Source organism: Gopherus evgoodei, chromosome 2, assembly GCF_007399415.2.
Source record: "Gopherus evgoodei ecotype Sinaloan lineage chromosome 2, rGopEvg1_v1.p, whole genome shotgun sequence".
In the NCBI taxonomy this organism is placed as follows: domain Eukaryota; kingdom Metazoa; phylum Chordata; order Testudines; family Testudinidae; genus Gopherus; species Gopherus evgoodei.
The window spans coordinates 35,796,863-35,815,940 of record NC_044323.1 but is presented as its reverse complement, the minus strand read 5'-3'; the positions used below and the strand labels follow the sequence as shown (position 1 = coordinate 35,815,940).

The 19,078-nt window shown below is 40.9% G+C and overlaps 1 protein-coding gene across 1 annotated transcript; it reads left to right on the top strand.

Annotated features, from left to right (window-relative positions):
- Positions 1–348: 348 nt before the first annotated feature.
- Positions 349–14,604, top strand: MSRB2 (methionine sulfoxide reductase B2). Its single transcript, XM_030549278.1, is given in 6 exon segments — positions 349–379; positions 1,107–1,216; positions 2,204–2,280; positions 12,087–12,153; positions 12,155–12,231; positions 14,493–14,604. Coding segments are annotated over 6 exon segments (474 nt in total).
- Positions 14,605–19,078: the final 4,474 nt, after the last annotated feature.

Here is a 19,078-nt window from a genome sequence, read left to right as displayed (position 1 = left end):
TCAAGGCTTGCATACAATGGTAAAAATTCATGAGATCCTTGACTCCTTATCCTGTGGCTGGAACGCTGGAGTCCTTTGGGGTCAGTTTAATAGGCTTTGGAATTTGATGGAGTCTATGTCTTTGTGATGGAATTGGGATCCTGGGTGGATCTTGTTTCCTGGAATCTGGAGGAGTTCTGACCACTATCTTAATGAGGTGATGATCTGGGTTGTGATATCGACATCTAATCTAAAGACCCAGGTCTAAGATGTGACCAGCTGTGTGGCTGGATCAGAAATGACCTATGAAAGTGCTAGGGAGGCAAATGAGAGAAGCTTTAGAGCTTTTTCATCTGATGCCTTATTGACATGAATGCTGAAGTCTCTCAATATGACAAGTGTGAGATATTTCACCACCACTGCTGACAATGTATCAGTAAGTTCCTCTAGGCCAGTGGTTCTCAACCTATTTACCATTGTGGGCCGCATATGTAGCTCTCTGTGTTATGTGGGCCGCATCCACGCAATATATACACTACCTGAATGGCCCTGAGGATGTCACATGGGCCACAGTTGCATGCTGATTGGGCTACAAGTGGCCTGCGGATTGAGAACCACTACTCTAGTCTTTGATGGTCTGTAAATGAGGATAACATCTGTTAGCTTTGGCTCTGATTTCTAAGGGTCAAATTATGCCAAACCCTGCATGAATGTACAGGGGTGAAGAAGGTGCGCCAGCAGGGCAGTGACGAAGTGGCCTATGTGCTGACCTCAGCCTGAATGGAGGGCCAAGCTGGAGGAGTTGCAAGACAGGATCTGTGTTACACAGCTCCAGTATCTAACATAAGTGGTGTGCAGGGCCTGCAGTCACAGTTCCAGCCCATAGCATGGAGAGCAGGTGCGGAGCTGTGCACTGCAACAGCATGCCCTGCTCGTCTGTTGGGTGAGGCAATGTTCAACTCCCAGCCCCACCTTCCTCACCTATATATTACCCACATAAACCCAAAGTATTCAGTTGTTTGTGGGCAAAGTGAATTTTCAGCCTGATGTTGAAGTGGAAAGTGGCCAACAGATTGTTTCAAAATGAGAAAAGTGCATATTTTAAAATATGACTTTTATTTTTCCAGTTAAAGATGTGGGATTTCTGACTAGATATGACACAGCTGTCATCACTGATTGGCAAAAGAAATTTACTCCAGAACAGTTCTATATCACAAGAGAAAAAGGAACTGAACTGGTAAGCACAAGGTCTGATGCCTGTCAAGGAGACAGTACTAGAAATATATCTCATTTTGTTCATGTTTCTGGGCTTAATCCATCCTTCAGCTATTGGGGGTTGGGAAGAAACTTTCTCTGGGGGGCTCCTTACCCCCATCTACTGCAGGATTTCTTTCCTCTGAAGCCTCTGGTGCTGGCCTAGATGGGCATCTGGTCTGATCCAGTGTGGCAGTTCTGGTGTGCTTGTAAGCTGGTGTGCAGACTCAGCCCTTTCTTTAGGGATTGTTTGAGCTCCAAAAACAAAGCTCAAAACGAATCAACTCAAATTACCAAGTAATAATCACTGGGGCCTTTCTAGCTCCAACCAGAATACACCTTTCCCCGGTGCTAGCCTTCTGCTAGCCAGCTTCCTCTTTCCCTTTATAACCCCACCCACAACAGCCGTGTAATAAGCTGAAACCCAGTAACCCTTTACATGCCAGACCATGTTCATACCTTGTCACCCTGTTATATTTCATTCTCTAATTGAAAGGCCATATGGTTTAGTTCTATGTCACTAACTTGCCATGTGCCCTTGGACCAAATCATGTAACCTGTGTCTGTTTCCTTAGTTGTAAAATAAGGATAACAATTCTCTACCTCCCAGAGAGGCTATGAGGATTAGTTAGTTATAGAGTACTTTGAAGTTGTTGAACTCTATATAAGTGTCTTGATCTGTGAGGTGCTGCACACTTCATGAACTTAGAAGGTCATGACTCTAGCCTCACTACCTGGGTGATTACACATTTGATGTTAGACCGTATTCTGGAAGCTTTTGAAGGCAGGGACAATCTTCACTGTTAATCCAAAGGCATATTCCCCTCGATTTTGTGTGTATTGTTTGTTCCTCAAGGCCCCCTGTGAAGACTTCTTTGTTTCTCCCCTGTTTCAAATCTGACCCCCCTTACATGCTTGCTCCAGATGTTGAGCATTGAAAGTAGTATATTAATATTATGTTGTTTTTTAGCCATTTTCTGGAATCTATCTGAATAACAGAGATCGAGGAATGTGCCATTGTGTATGCTGTAATGCCCCATTGATCAGGTAAGCACCTCAAAATTCCAGTGTATCTGGCTGTCCTCAGAGCTTCATAGTATGACAGGTAGGGCAATATATTCTTAAGGGGGGATGGGGGGGAATCATAGCCCAGACTATCGAAAAATCCTTTGATGCCAGCATACTAAAAATTATGCATGAGACTTCCAAGTTGCTGGCCGGGACAAGGGAATGTATTGGGCCCTATTCTTAAGCACATCAAGATGCTTAATAGCAAACAAATAAATAATAGGTGTTAACAGTGGGTCTGGTATGTTACAAGGAAGTAAGAAAACATGACAACCTTCTAAGATGCTTGTGGTGTAATTCAAAACAAATTGGACACACGCAGCACCTGGCCCACTGGGAAGAGTTGGAGGTGATGTAAGAGGTTGTAGCACAGGCAGGGTTGAGCAAAAGCAATCTGGGCCCAGCCTCTAGGCATATCGTGATGCCGTGTGGCCCTTCCCCATCACTTGGAATGGTGGAGACAGAAGGACCTCCTCACTTCACAGAGGCAGCTGCAGCAGCATGGGGCCCATTTCTTCCCCCCTAGGGGCAGAAGCAGGGTCCCTCCTCTTCCTAAGGACGCAGTAAAGTTACTCTGGAGAGAGCAGGCACCTCCCACCCACCCCTGTACATATCCCAGGGTGCATCTGCTAGAGTGACTGGGCCAGGGCTTCTGCACTCTTCCCCTGCTGCACAAAGGCCTCTATTGGTTGATATGAGTGGAGTCCAAAGCAGCAGGTCTTGGCACTAATACCCCATTGAGATTAATGGGGCAGATCCCACCTCTGAGCTATTTTTCAAGCTGACTGAAGACTCAGGCAGACATGACTTTATCAGTTACACTTGTGTCAAGTTTTCAACCAGGAGGGCTAGAAACTTACTTTAAAAAAAGCAAACAAAAAATGGAGACTCTGATATCATCACATGACTCCAGAAGCTGGGACCTAGGCATGTCCTATAGTGTCTGCCTTCATCCAGCTCTGAAAACTGGTCATTTTGAAAGGCCTTGCAGAAGCGTGTTTTAAGGAGGGATTTAAAAGAGGAGTGAGAAATTATTGGGATAAGACTACAGGAACTCCTCACTTAAAGTCGTACCAGTTAACATTGTTTCGATGTTAAGTTGTTGATCAATTAGGGAACATGCTCATTTACAGTTGTGAAATGCTCCCTTCTAACGTCGTTTGGCAGCCACCTGTTTTGTCCACTGCTTTCAGGAAGAGCAGCCCCTTGCAGCTAGCTGGTGGGTGGTTGGAACCAGGGTGGACCAGCAGCTCCCCTATCAGCTCCCCATTCCCCTAAGTTCCCTGTGCCGCACCTGTCCCTCCCCCTACTGCCATGTGCTGCTCCTGCCCTCTGCCTTGGATCTGCTCCCAAAGACTCCTGCTTACTGTACGGAGGGAGCGGGGGGAGAGGGAGGCTAATGTTAAGGTGTCTCTCCCCCCCCTCTGGTCCTGCACCCCACTTACCCCATCTTCCATAGAGTAGGGGGGGCACACGACCAACGGAGGGAGCGTCTAGGCAGTAGCTGTGGGTCTCAGGTCTCAGCAAGCTGATTTAATTAACAAGGCAGTGGACTTAAGCGTGCAGTCAGCCACTTAAAGGGGAGCTGCTCATTTTTATTCTCACACACAGGGTGTGTGTCTCTGTCTGCCCTCCCTCCTTTCCTGCTGCCTTGTAGAGTGTTGTGAGAATTAACCCTTGAGGGCTCATTCAATTGCTAGTTCATTTAGCAGTAAGGTATTCCCTGGGAAATATCCCACCCTCTTGACTCCTCCACCTCAACCAACCTTCATAATCATCATCACTGGGTACCAGTATTAAATTGTTTGTTTAAAACTTATACTGCGTGTGTGTATAAGCCTTTGTCTGGCGAAAAAAATTTCCCTGGAACCTAACCCCTTCATTTACATTAATTCTTATGGGGAAATTGCAGGGCCGCCCAGGGGGTGGGCAAGTGGGGAAATTTGCCCCAGACCCCACAGGGTCCCTCATGAGAGTTTTTTTGGGGCCCCTGGAGCAGGGTCCTTCACTCTCTCCAGGGGCCCCAGAAAACTCTCACGGGGCCCGGGGCCCCCAGAGCTTCTTCCACTCCTGGTCTTTGGCGGCAATTCAGTGGCAGGGGGTCCTTCCACTCCGGGACCTGCCGCTGAAGTGCCCCGAAGACCCACGGCGGGCTGTCCTTCCGCTCTGGGACCTGCTGCTGAAGTGCCGGGTCTTTGGTGGCAATTCGATGGAGGGGGCCCCGCTGCTGAAGATCCCAGGCCCCCTGAAACCTCTGGGCGACCCTGGGAAATTGGATTCGCTTAACATCGTTTCGCTTAAAGTCACATTTTTTCAGAAACATAACTACAACATTAAGTGAGGAGTTACTGTACAATGAAAGAAAAATAAATAAGGATCAGTCGCTTCTCTGAGTAATGGAAGAAGACTGCGACTTGATGTATGGAATTTTATGGTGGAAGAGTTTTTAACTTCAGAAAAGATTAATTAAGGCCTTCAATTCAGTCATTGATGATTACATGCTACCACAAACACTCATGGATGTTTACATTTCTTTCATACTAAATCCCCCTAAAAAGTGACTGGATGATCCTTGTTCCTTAGTTTTATTTGTAAGATTATTGTCAGAGTTATGGATAAACAAATAAAATATATTCTCCCAGAGTGAGCCAAGCTGGTGTTGCTAATGACAGCTATTCTAACTTTGACATGTCTTCACAGGTTTACAGACAAAATCAAATTGTAATCAAACTTATACTGATTCTAGATGCTGAAAATGCACTCAGTAAAGTCAACTGAGAATGTGCATTACAGCTGGGAAAAAAGGCTGGTATTAATAATTATTAAAGTCAAACTCTTACATAGCACTTTTAATCAGTAGATCTCACAGCATTTCATAAAGGAGGTTAGTATCTTTATCATCATATCCCAGATGGGGAAACTGAGGCACAGAGCAAGGCAGTGACTTTCCCAGGGTCACTCAGCAGGAAAATAGAAGAGCCAGGAATAGAAACCAGGTCTTCTGAATCCCCATCCAGTGCTGTATCCGCTAAGCAACACTACCACTGACTTTGGAGCTAAGCAGGGCCATTATACTCAGGCATAGTTGCTTCTGTGTCTATGTAGAAGAGGTTCAGGGATGGACAACATGAATGATTAGAGGCATGAAAAAATGTTCATCTGAAGAGAGAGTGAAAAGATTGGATCTGCTTACCTTTGAAAGGAGACAAGAGGAAGCATGATAAAAGTATGCTCCATAATGTGTGGTAGAGAGAAGGTAGACCAGGCATATTCACCTTGTCCCATAATAGAAAAAGAAAGGGACAATCAGTGAAATTGAAAGGTGGAAGATTTAAAGATGAGAAAAGGAAGTATTATTTTTCACCCTTAGCCTGGGGAATTCATTGCCCTAGATGATATTGAGGCCAAGACCTTATCAGGGTTCAAAAAGGAATTGGACATTTATATGGATGACAAAAATATCCAGAGTTATAACAGTAAGGATTAAAACACACCCAAGAGTTTGGGAAGGACTATAAACCCTCATGTTTCATGGCATAAGCTAACCTCAACTAATGGAAGTAAAGAAGAAACTCTCCTTGAGGGCAGGTAATTTCATAACTGCCCACTGCAGGGTTTTGTGCCATCTTCTGAGGCAGCAGTTGCTGGCTACTCTTGGAGACAGAACACACTGCACCAAATAGGCCACTGGTTTGATAGAGCATGATGGTTCCCCCTTATCTCAGATGTTTATTGTCCATAGAGGCACTAATCAAGGATTTCCACCATCTCTCCTACTTTCAGGTTAGATAAAGAGCTTGACAGCTGCAGAACTACCAGGGGCATTAAGGGCTTGATCCTGAAAGAAACAGAAGGGAAATAAGGAAAAGTGGTCATAGATTGCTTTACCCTGAGAAGTACTTACTGGCCAGCTGAGAAGTCCTTCTCCAGACCTTGTTCTTCTGGAGGGATTGCATCAGCTTTACTCTGCCATAGAGCAGCAATCTTGTTTTTCTATTAAAATTGCTGCTGTACACCTACTTTTATATAGTGAGGATGGTTGCTGCCAATTCACTGTGTCTGAGCACTGTAATATCTGCCCCCCAGCCTCCCTCCTCCCCACTCCCAGCAGATCTGCAGGGACACATGTGCCTAGGAAATGAGACATGGGAACCTGTCTGCTATTCTCTGCATGCCCTTGACATTACTGACCTGTGAGGGGAAGATTTTCTAAGTTCATTAGGTGCCTTTAAGAAGCAGATAGGCATCTAGTGGGATGTTCAAAGGCACATAAGAAGATTAGGTGTTGAACTCCACTAAGTAAACGGTAGTTAGGTGCCTAACCTACTCCCACTATGTAGAATTTTCAAATACCTTTGAAAATCTGGCCCTGAGTGCCTGTGCTTTTCCTCTCCATACCCTCCTTATCAGCACTACATACATTACAAGATCATCAACATCTAAGTTTGTCAATATGGTGCCTAGGATGTTATATGCAGATGGGTCTACTGTCTGTAACTGAGCCAGAAAAGATGGTTCCTCGTATTTGGGACCTAGCTAATTGCCTTGTATATTTCCAACTAAGAGTTAAATTTGGATAAGGCTGAAATCATACCAGTATCTATAAATGTTTTAAAATATACATTTCAGACTAGAACTTCAGTGGGAACCTGAGGAACTGCATACTAGGGCAATAAAATAAAAACAACTTAGAGGCTATAGTGAAAATGAAGCTGGACCCAGCAATAAACAGTGATAAAACTAGATCTTGCTAATTGGGAACTGACTAAATTCACGTTTGGGTGAGTATGGAAATATATTTAATACCAGTGAACACTGCTTAGACTTTTCAGAGTGGCAGCCGTGTTAGTCTGTATCCGCAAAAAGAACAAGAGTACTTATGGCGCCTTAGAGACTAACAAATTTATTTCAGCATGAGCTTAAACTTTTGTATCTTTTTAGATCATTGCCCATAAACATTTTTAAAAATCAATGTTCAGAAGCTAGTAAGATGTTGCAAAACTTTGTGGAGACAAGGTAAAAAGCCTTCAATAGGCTAGAAAAGTGATACTTGCTAGAAGATCAGGGAGAGTTTAAATTCCCAAATTGCAAAAATAATTGCTGTTCCTTTGCATTAAAGCATCCTTTATACTGAATGTTAAATAAAGACAGGCAAGCATGAAGATGGGTCAGCATTGAAGAGAATTGTGTCAGTTACTTTCATTTGTGCTAAACTTCTAGTCTTATTGCAATAAAAAAAACCACACAGATCTTGTAAAGCACTGCTCTAGAAAAGCTTGGCTATAGCTGTCAAATAAATTAGGCTTTGATCCATTTCTACAGCGGGAACAAAAATCACATTCTGGAACAAGCTATTTTTCAAGATTGGAAATAGGGAAATTCATAGGTTAAAATGGACTGAGAAAAAAATTCCATGAATCAATTTTTTTACACAATACTAATAGAAAAACTAGTATTTGAAAAGAGAATAATTCATCATTGTTCAGCTGAGATGTACACACAAAGAATGTCACAATAAAAAAAACTTTGTTTTTTAAAATGCACCAGACTTTTAGCCAAGGATAAACAAAAAGTTCTCTCTCTATATATATATATATTTATATACTTATTACTCTCTGCTACCATATGCTAGTGGAAAAGGTTCAAAAGACATGAAACAAAGATCTCAACCTTCATAGATAGCAAATTATGGAGTTTTAATGAAACCTCAAACCTTAAATAACCATACAGCTGAGGCTTCTACTACAAAAAGCATTTTTAGACTTATCAGGACTCTATCAAGGATGGCTAAAGTAGAAATCAAAGCAAATGACATGTGTTGGAGGTATAGTATGGGGAAGGCTAATCTAATGCATATGTTTCGGGAAAGTCCAGTTATCCATAAATTCTGCGATTAGGTACTTCAAAGGACAAATATGATCTTGAACAGTGGTATTTTTGTGGCTACTAAAATGTTTCTGTTAGGAGATCTAGGTGATATACTTACTGGTAAACCACACAGGGACAATTTCTGTTTGAAAGCTGGTTTAATAGCTCAGAAGATTGATCTTTTGAAAATGGAAAACCTCTCCAGTGAGGCTTAAGCATTGTAAAACTGGTGTAGAAGACTGAATGAACTAGCAAATTTAGGGACAGATCCAAAACCGGTTGGGGTTGTAGTGGAAAAATTTCCATTGACTTCACTAGGTTTTAGATAGGGCTCTTACAAAGTATCATCCCATTTAAATGAACAGAAGGATAAATGTAAGGAAATGTGGTTGTTTCTTGACAATTTATCAATATTCTCTTATAATTTTCATGTACTATGTGTGAAGCAGTGGTGGTAGAGTGACCAGATAGAAAGTGTGAAAAATTGAGATGGAGGTGAGGGGTAATAGGTACCCATATAAGAAAAAGCCCCAAATATCAGGACTGTTCCTATACAATCGGGACATCTGGTCAGCCTAGTGATGGAGAGTTAGTGTATCAATATGTAGAACTTATTCTTATGTTCTGGAAATAAAACTATTAAAACAGACAAAAAGAAGCAGCAGAAGTAGATGAAGTTGTAACCAGATGACTGTATTGGCTTAGGCCATGTCTTAGGAAGCTGCATGTTATATAGCCTATAGTGCTTGCTTGCATATATATATATATATATCTTTTTTTATAGTTTAAGTATCTGTTTATTGTAATAGGTTTATAGATTTATATTAAAGTAAGCTTGGCTGTAATGTAAGAGACCTACAGGCCATATCCTGTATGTTAAGCTAAGGCAAAGTTAGCATATCTATATTAAGACTTTTTACTCAGAAAGCAAAGGTGACTTATATCTTGCTACCTAAATAGATGAGTACCCATGCCTATGTCTATGACCTTTTATTTTAATAGACAATGGAGAATGGCATGGGGGGGGGTTTCAGTGTTGTACTGATGTGCATACATACCTGTCATCAATACGCACACACATATTAGCCTATAGATAAGTGTACCCTAACATTTCTGTGGGTGAGGAATGAAATTTGGGCGTAAGAGGAAGGATTTTCAGCATTTGCCCTATAAAAGAGGTGATCCACCTCAACACAGTACTCCGTTCTCACTTTACTCCATCTCTGTTCTCACTTTACTCTGTTCTCACTTACGTCCTCTTCCTCCACTCTCTATTCTATCTATCTATGATGACTGCTACTATCAGTAGGCTATACTTGTTCTTCTTAAACTTTAAGTTTCAAGGGACCTAGGCTAAGCTTAGTTTCCCTAAGTTTTATTCTTAGTTTGTTTATTAGGTTTTAAGTTTAAGTTAGTCAAGTAAATCTTACTCAGCTTTGATAGCACTTAGCATTTTCTAAGCACTGCATCCCCCACTCAGGAATTGAGAAACCTGAACTGCAAGGCTGGTCCTGTGTCTCTTACCACCAGGTTATCAAGAAAGGGTGTGAGTTAACCAAAGCTTTGTTGCATATAATATTATATTCTCATATGTATCTTTTGAATAGCAGTAATGCAATTGTAACTTTGTAACTCTGGTTATTTTACCATTTACTTACTATTATTGATTTTAATAAAAAGTCTTCAAGGCTATATCTGTCTCAGTGTGAGCTTCCTGTCATACCCCCGAGGGTCCTTTATAAATTCTGTGGAGCCTGATTCGGGACAAGAACTTTTATCTTCTGATCAAACAGATTGGCAAGCCTAAGACCCATACTAATTTATATTGATTATTATTAAAATCAAATAAAATTAAATTAATGAATTAAATTCCCACATTATTCAAATTAATATTATCACTACACCCTAAATCAGGCTACAATGTGGCTCTTCCCCTGCCCATATGTGTTGGGGTGAAGCTGTCCCAGGTGCTGCAGAGAGCCTTGCATAGCTGGAGTAGGGCAGGACTAGGGACCACATAACCGCCCTTCACCAGCCCATGTGGGGAATCTGCAGGCTCTGTTAACTTTCCTGCCATGAGCCTCTGTAGTACTGTCAAATACTCCCATGAGATGAGGGGAATGTTTCCCTCAGCAGATGACAGATGGAGAAGTCCCTGGAGAACTGGTTCAGTTGAAGCCTTGCAGTACAGTGCAGATCCCTGAGATCCCTGGGTGTTGGGGGCCAAACTCTGTGCATCTTTTGCAAACCTGTAGCTGAGCATTTTCCATAATCTTTTGTGTAATAGATGGAGCAGTAGCCCTTAGAAGCGTGATCCTCCCGTCATTGCTTTGCTACAGTCTCTCATTTACTTGCAAAGATTATATTGCTTGTAAAATATTTATAGTTATTTACAAATTATGTGCCAGATGTACATTGCTATTTTTTACTTGAATTAAAGTGAACATTGGCCATTTTAGAAACATTAAATGTATCCGATATTACTGTGTCTTTCTGAAAGGCACAGAAATAAGATTTTGTCAGTCTTTCATGCCCCATCATAACATGTATATTATCTTAATTAAATGTTTCACTTTAGAGCATTTGTGATACAAGACTCCCTTCTGCTACTGGAAACTTTTCAGTAGTGGCAGTGTCTCTGTCTACCACTAGGTGCCACTGTGAGCATTGATTTTTGGGGAGCATTGAGAAAGCTGGCCCTGGAACAAGAGAATAAAAACCTAGGGGGAGACCTTCAGGATTTGTTCTTCAGTATATTTAGCATAGTAGTGCAATCAGTCTTGATTTGTTGCAATGATGTACAAATCTCTTATCCGTAGAAATGAACAATTCTGAATTACTATCATTAATAAAGCCGACTTTATTTATAAAGGAGGGAACTTTTAGATTCCTTTGTACTGAATTTTAAGTCTAAAACTATTACTTTGATCATAATTTATAATAGATTTTAAGATAAATGTGGAACTAGTTCTGTATTAGTAATAATCGCATCTAAGTGTAGTGATCTCTTTTTTTAAATGTCTACTTGGAGAATTAAAACAGATGTAAAAAGGAATCCTTAAGGCAAATAAACTGAAATTGTTTCATTCTTGAATACCATATATTTTTCATGCCATGCTGTTCTGTGATTGAGGTAACATCTTCAGTTTTTGTATTGATTAGCTATATTGATTTGCATTATCTTTGGCTTTATTTTTCCTCCCAACAGAATTTTGAATTGTACCGTATGAGCAAAGGTTGGCTCAAGGATTCCCCATCCCAGTCTCTTATTTTGTTCAGCATATTTTTTTCCAGTTCCTGTTTAACCACTAGTAGTTGTCTCTGTAATGCCAATTGTCACCTCTTGTGGGCAGTAGATCATTGTATTCTAGAAAGCTCCATAGACTTGCATAGAATAGATCTGCCAGACTTTTTTTTTAGTTAACCTTGTCAATTTTGCTGTCTCAAGCAGCAGTTGCTCTGATGTATGAACCTCATCTGGCAGGTTAAACTAATGAGACGCCAAAATTTACTGTAATTTTCAATTTTGATTTTTTTTTAAAATAACGTATTTGGACACATAAGGTTTTGAACTGTGGCCTTTGGGCCTCTACAGAAAGTGCCTAGTGTGTGTAGCTAGTTGGAAAGCCATTTTCAAACACTGTAGAAGGCTGGACCACCATTGATGAGACAGAGTCTGTACTGTAGAAAGAACAAGAAATCTATTAGGTGAAAAGTTTCTGGAACAATGATGGTGCACTGAAAAAGATGCTTACTGAGCCAAATGCTATTTAAAAGAAAACAAACACAAACAAACAAAAACAAAGGTGAAGGAGAAAGTAGAAGGAAAAGCCAGTTTTTCCTATTGAAAACAACAACAAAAAGTCTATTTAACATCTATATTCTTGATTAATAACAAGATCTGCTGTCCTCAGTAGTTCAGAGAAGAAATACAATTCTGGCACCGGATGGCCTTCATTTTAGGAAGCTTTTGATGCATGTGGTTTCACATTAAAGCAATACCAATATCCAGAGGTGTCCAGATACCTCATTGGGATCAATCAGCATGGAAGTCATTTGCAAACAGGTATATTTATCTTAAGGTGGTAGAGAAGGACTTTTTTATGGTATTTTCTTCTTTCCTCATCTTTCTATCATTGTCTGCACAGTTTGCCATATAACAATATCTATAGATTGGTCCCTTTTGGCCTTGGAATCTATCACTGTGATCATCTAGCCTGACCTCCTGCATAACACAGGCCATAGAACTTCACCAATGTAGAATATCTTTAGAAAAACACTAGTCTTGGATTTAAAAAATTGTCAGTAGTGGAGAATCGACCATAACCCTTAGTAAATTGTTCCAGTGGTTAGTAACCCTCACTGTCAAAAATGTACATCTTATTTACAGTCTGAATTGTCTAGCTTCAGCTAGCAGTCACTGGATTGTTATACCTTTCTGTGCTAGATTGAAGAACCCATTATTAAAGATACGTTCCCCATAAACTACTTATAGACTGTAGTCAAATCATCCCTTAACAGTCTTTATTAAACTATATAGATTGAGCTCTTTGAGTCTTTCACTATAAGGAACACTTTCTAACCCCTTAATCATTCTTGTGGCTCTTCTCTGAACTCTCTCCAATTTATCAACCTCCTTCTTGAATTGTGGGCACCAATGCCACAATTGTGGACAACAAAGTATTCTAGCAGTGAGTGCACCAATGCCAAACACAGAGGTAAAATAAGCTCTCTACTCCTACTCAAAATTTCCCTGTTTGTGCATCCCAGGATCAAATTAGTTCTCTTGGCCACAACAGCACATTGGGAACTCGTGTTTAGCTGATTATCCACCTCAACCCCCAATGGGTAAAACTTTCAAAATGTCTAAGTGACTTAGGTGTCTAAGCCCATTGAAAGTAAATGGGACAAACTTCTAAGTGACCCAGGTGCTTTTGAAAATGTTACTTGGGCCTGGTTTACACTGGGGGGGGGGCAGGTATCGATCTAAGATATGCAACTTCAGCTACGAGAATAGCATAGCTGAAGTCGACATATCTTAGATCGACTTACCTCCCGTTCTCACGGCGCGGGATCGTTGGCTGCGGCTCCCCCATCGACTCCACTTTCACCTCTCACCCTGGTGGAGTTCCAGAGTCGATGGCAGAGCGGGGATTGATTTATCATGTCTAGATCAGACACGATAAATTGATCCCCAATAGATTGATCGCTACCCGCCAATCTGCCAGGTAGTGTGGACGTACCCTTTGTGTGTGAATTTATATGAAATCTTTGTGGATATGTTTTGTTTGCATCCATGCAGTTAGTAATTGGTCTGTCCAGATGTATCTGTGAGTGTTAGGATACCACTGAAAAGTTTTATTTCTCAACTCTTGGGATTCAGACATGAGAATCAAGATCAAAGCAGCAAAGAATCCTGTGGCACCTTATAGACTAACAGACGTTTTGGAGCATGAGCTTCCGTGGATGAATACCCACTTCGTCAGATGCATGTAGTGGAAATGTCCAGGGGCAGGTATATATATTGCATGTATATATTGTAGTGGACATTTCCACTACATGCATCTGACGAAGTGGGTATTCACCCACGAAAGCTCATGCTCCAAAACATCTGTTAGTCTACAAGGTGCCACAGGATTCTTTGCTGCTTTTACAGATCCAGACTAACACGGCTACCCCTCTGATACAAGATCAAAGCAGTATCAGCTATAAAAATTCATTTTTGGGTGTGCGAACAGTCTGGCAGATAAGGTGAGCATCTTTTTAAGTACACTCAGATTGGAATTTAGGAACAAAATCTATTATACCAGTTCACTAGAGATTATTTTATGTGACCAACTGTTACAAATATGTCTTGGGTTTTTGTCCATACTTTGTCTGACCCGATGCCTCATTGTGTACCAGAGGTGTGAAGATAAGATTGACAAAGTATTCCATAGAGGCTAGCAAGAACTTTGTGTGCATAAGACCTGCAGAACCAGGTCATATCTTGCCTGGAGCAGGGCCAGGTGCTGTAGTGTGTACATCTTATTGTGTATCATTGCTAACCTGGAAAGACTGGGATCTCGTAGAACAACTCATAACCTCACATTCCTTTGGATGTTGTGAACTTGCTGTTAGCTTTGTGCTGATCCCAAACCTCATGCTGTGAGTGTAGAAAATCTTTTCTTAAAGAAATGTCTGAGTAGCTTGTAGGGTTTCTTTTCCCCCTGAGTTGTCATTCTTATCTAAGTTGTGGAATAGCACTACAGAACATGGAGTGCTGTCTGATATTCTACTATGAAGACATCTGTGTTCACTTAACTAATGATTGATTTTCTGTTGCAATGTGATGCCCATCTTGGTCATGTGTTTGATGGTGGTCCCAGACCTTCTGGACAAAGGTTCTGTATGAACAGTGTTTCGTTAACCTTTAAACCAAGCTTAGACTATTAAGTACTATTGTGAAAGCTACAAATTTTAGTACCAAACATAAATTCACTACCAGATCCTTTGTGCCACTGGAGTTTTGTTTTAGTGATATTGAAAATGTTGGTAAAAATATATTTATTATAATTTCTAGCCTAATATTTGTGTTCATTTGAATTTGGTTTTACGAATGTATACAATGTATTAGTTTTGACTATAATATTTAAGTTTATATGAAACAATGCAAAATGTTTATGAAATTGACATTGATGTATTCCTCTGTCTTGTAAGTGTTGAAATAAAATCCTCAATGATTGCCTTGTACTTAACATAAATTTATACATTTAACTTTAAAAAGTAAATCCAAGTAGTTGTGGCCTGTAGTTTTCAGTGTTAAAATGTTTTCTTTTTTTACATTGAGCTCATTAAATATTTTATGTTGAGCTCATTAAATACTGATTAAAAAGCAAATAATGCACATCTGCAAATTAGTATTTTTCCAGGTCTGAGAGACATTTCATTAAAGCAGCGACTTGTGACAGAGCAACTGACCCCAGAAATTCAAAACTCTGCAGTGGGGCAATGTAAATCCAAAGTATTAACATCTTCTCCCAGTCCCAGTCTAGCAGACCAGAATCAAAGGGGTCTTTGAATTGCTGCAATTCCCACCGAGATTCAATTCTGACAAATTTATTCTTCTTCCAGAATTGAATTGGGTTGAGATTGCAAGTGGAGACCTCACAGGGGTATGTTCCTTATTTTAGATTGAATGAGGTGTGAGGGTCATTAATCTTACCACTATCACCCCAGCAGTATTTAGGGATATAAATAAAGTATTTAATGACTATTGAGTCTGTCTGTTACTTCTCCCATCTTCCAAATGAGATCTTAGCTTGTTTAGCTAAAGGATGCCATATCCTGGATGCCATCAGAAAGTAACTTTAGACTCTGAGACTTATTACAAGGTTAGCATCTTTACGCACTTGGTACATTGCCTAGTATGACCAATGTGTGAGATAACTCTTGTGTTCCCTGTTTTCTCCAGATCAGACCTACTCCCACTGAAGCTAGATTGCACCACTTCTTGAGATTACATGGTCAAAGTGATCCATTTCCAGAAACCTGTTTTCAGAGCATGGTTACCTTGGCCCTAGGATCTTCCAGCAACCGTTAAAAAACCTAATGCAGTTTTAGGATGCATCAGGCGAGGTATTTCCAGCAAAGATAAGGAGGTGTTAGTACAGTTATATAAGGCACTGGTGAGACCTCATCTGGAATACTATGTGCAGTTCTGGTCTCCCATGTTTAAGAAGGATGAATTCAAACTGGAACAGGTTCAGAGACGGGCTACTAGGATGATCTGAGGAATGGAAAACCTGCCTTATGAAAGGAGACTCAAAGAGCTTGGCTTGTTTAGCCTAACCAAAAGAAGGTTGAGGGGGGATATACTTGCTCTTTATAAATATATCAGAGGGATTAATATTAGGGAGGGAGAGGAATTATTTAAGCTTAGTACCAATGTAGACACAAGAACAAATAGGTATAAACTGGACATTAGGAAGTTTAGACTTGAAATTAGACGAAGGTTTCTAACCATTAGAGGAGTGAAGTTCTGGAGCAGCCTTCCAAGGGGAGTAGTGGGGACAAAAGACATATCTGGCTTTAAGACTAAGCTTGATAAGTTTATGGAAGGGATGGTATGATGGGATAGCTTAATTTTGGCAATTGATCTTTGATTATCAGCAGGTAAGTATGCCCAGTGGTCTGTGATGGGATGTTAGATGGGATGGGATCTGAGTTACTGCAGAGAATTCTTTCCTGAGTGCTGGCTGGTGAGTCTTGCCCACATGCTCAGGGTTTAGCTGATCGCCATATTTGGGGTCAGGAAGGAATTTTCCTCCGGGGCAGACTGGCAGAGACCCTGGAGGTTTTTCGCCTTCCTCTGCAGCGTGGGGCATGGGTCAGTTGCTGGTGGATTCTCTGCAGCTTGAGGTCTTCAAACCACAATTTGAAGACTTCAATAACTCAGACATAGGTTAGGAGTTTGTTATAGAAGTGGATGGGTAGGATTCTGTGGCCTGCTTTGTGCAGGAGGTCAGACTAGATGATCATATTGGTCCCTTCTGACCCTAAAGTCTATGAGTCTATAAGAGGAAGACCTTTTCACACTACAGCGAACAGTTCAGAAGTAAACATAATTCAAAAATGGAATGAAATTGTTGTTTGGAATTTAATCTAGATTGTCATAGTTTCAGTGAAGAAGCCTTCAGATTGGGAAGAGCTGTAACTAGACAGCCAAGGCACAATTTGTTGTTGCCCAATAGCTTCTTTGTGCTGGCTGTGCTACATCAAAACAAAGGAGCCATACGCTAGGTGCAAATTCTTTAAACTCCCAGTGACTATAAACTGGCACAGGGAACCTGTTCTACAGGCCCAGCCCAGCCCCTGGCAGCCTCTAAATAGGGAAGCCACAAGCCACTTCCATTGTGTCCCTGACACCAGTGGTAGTGTTGGCACAGAGCGGAACTCAGCTCTCCGACTCCAGTTATGCTGGTAAGGAAATGGTACCCTGAAGCAGGGATAAACAAGCTAGGCGTTTTTACACAAACATTATCACTTTTTCATCCTGCCGTGGCTTTAAACACTGTTAGCAGAGGAAATCTTAAGTGGCCTTAGTTGGAAATGGTTTTTTAAACTCCAAACCTCAACCATATTTATAACCATTCAAGGAAACATGATTCAGATGCACGAGCAGCTCAATTCCTCCTTCAAACAATGCCCTTGTGCCTGTGTCATTAGCAGACATGAGAAAAGGGTTTCACTCTAGGTACCTCATGATGCAAAAATAGCATCAGAACTAAGCCTCGTCCACTCACCGTAAGGATCCACAGAGGCATTTGACTTGCTATCTTGTTACACATTTCAGAGATTGGATGACAATGGGTGCAAAGGCTTCTGTGAAAAAGATATTTTCAGTAATTTGTTTGGCAAACATGTGTCTGTATAAACTTGTACATACCTTTGCGCAGTTCCTAAGCACTTTCAGCTTAGGACACCATAAAAGGAAAGATTATAGCTGTGCTGCACAGAGCTTTCCTGCCTTCAGATTTTCACTCTTCTATAACCTCTATAATGTTAACCTAGCTGACTTTTTATTGTTCCCTGCTGAGAGTTACTAGGCAACATTCAATGCTATCTGTAACAGGTGTTTCCATTTTCCCTTTCTTGGCTATCTAAGTAATAAGGGTGTGCTAATTTATTTAGAGCTTCGCTGCCTGGTACAATTCTAAAGGCACAAAACATTTTAGTAAAATTTCAGTTCATGTAATAAGCAGTGCTGCATTAGTTTGGAGCTGTGCACTGCGTTTCATTTGTCATCTAAATCTTTTTGAAGCAAAGAATTACTTATAACTGTCATAGTGATCATGGACATAGGGAACTCACCTCTACATCATCTGTCAGCTCTAGAATCAGCCTTTCTGAAAAATGACCAGTGCCAAGACAGAGAACATACATAATTCTTCCAGCTAAACTAAAATAGAGCTCTGCACAAAGAACAACAGAGCAATAAAACTGCATGAGGAGTCAGCGATGCTACTGCTGAGCTTCTTGCTTGCTGTCCTAGGCGTGAAGAGCCTAATTATGTCAGACTTGCTTATTAACAGGACTAATGTGTCATTTATGTCATATACTGTTGCCCACTTCCTGCCCACCTTGTCTGGCCAGGGAATATTGCTGTGCTTGCTTATTCCTGTACACCCAGACTTGAGGGCCAGGTAGTCTGCACAGGAATGAAAGAGATCTCATGCCTCCTTACACACCTGTGTGGACATATAAGCCAAGATACTACGAAGCCCTCCAATATGCTTTCATTGGTTTTCGTCTTGGGATCTATTGGTCCACTATCAAAGGGTCCTTTAGGGTCCCATTCAGCACTGCTCATTCAGGGGCAGTTTTGGCTCAATAAGAAATGACTAGCGATTATCAAAGGAAACGGGTTAGCCAGCCATGTTTCATATGTATGGACAGATAGCACAGTGTGACTCTGTATGTACATGATCAGAAATTTAGAATTGTATTTCACTTGCAAAGTCTCCAAATTAAAATGCTCACGACACCCATCAACACAGCTCAAAGTAGAGTAGAATGTGGCCTATGCTGTGATAAGAGTTCTGTCGGATCCACCTGCAGACTTGCACCGAAATAACTAGCTTGGTTTTAATTCACACCTTGAGTTATTTTGGTGCAAGTCAGTCTGTGTGCACTCTTACTGTGGAGTACAAGTGTCTTACTCCAGTGTAGCTTCAACCCAGACCAGCAAAAATCAAAACAAGACACTGGGTTTCCTGCTGCTCAGCACCATAATACTGCAGTGTATTCCACACAAAAGTGACACTCTGAATCCAAAATAAGAGTGTCAACACAAAAACTTGCACTGAAATAAAGTGTGGATTACAACCAATTTAATTAGTTTGGTGCAAATTTTTGTATAGACCAGCTC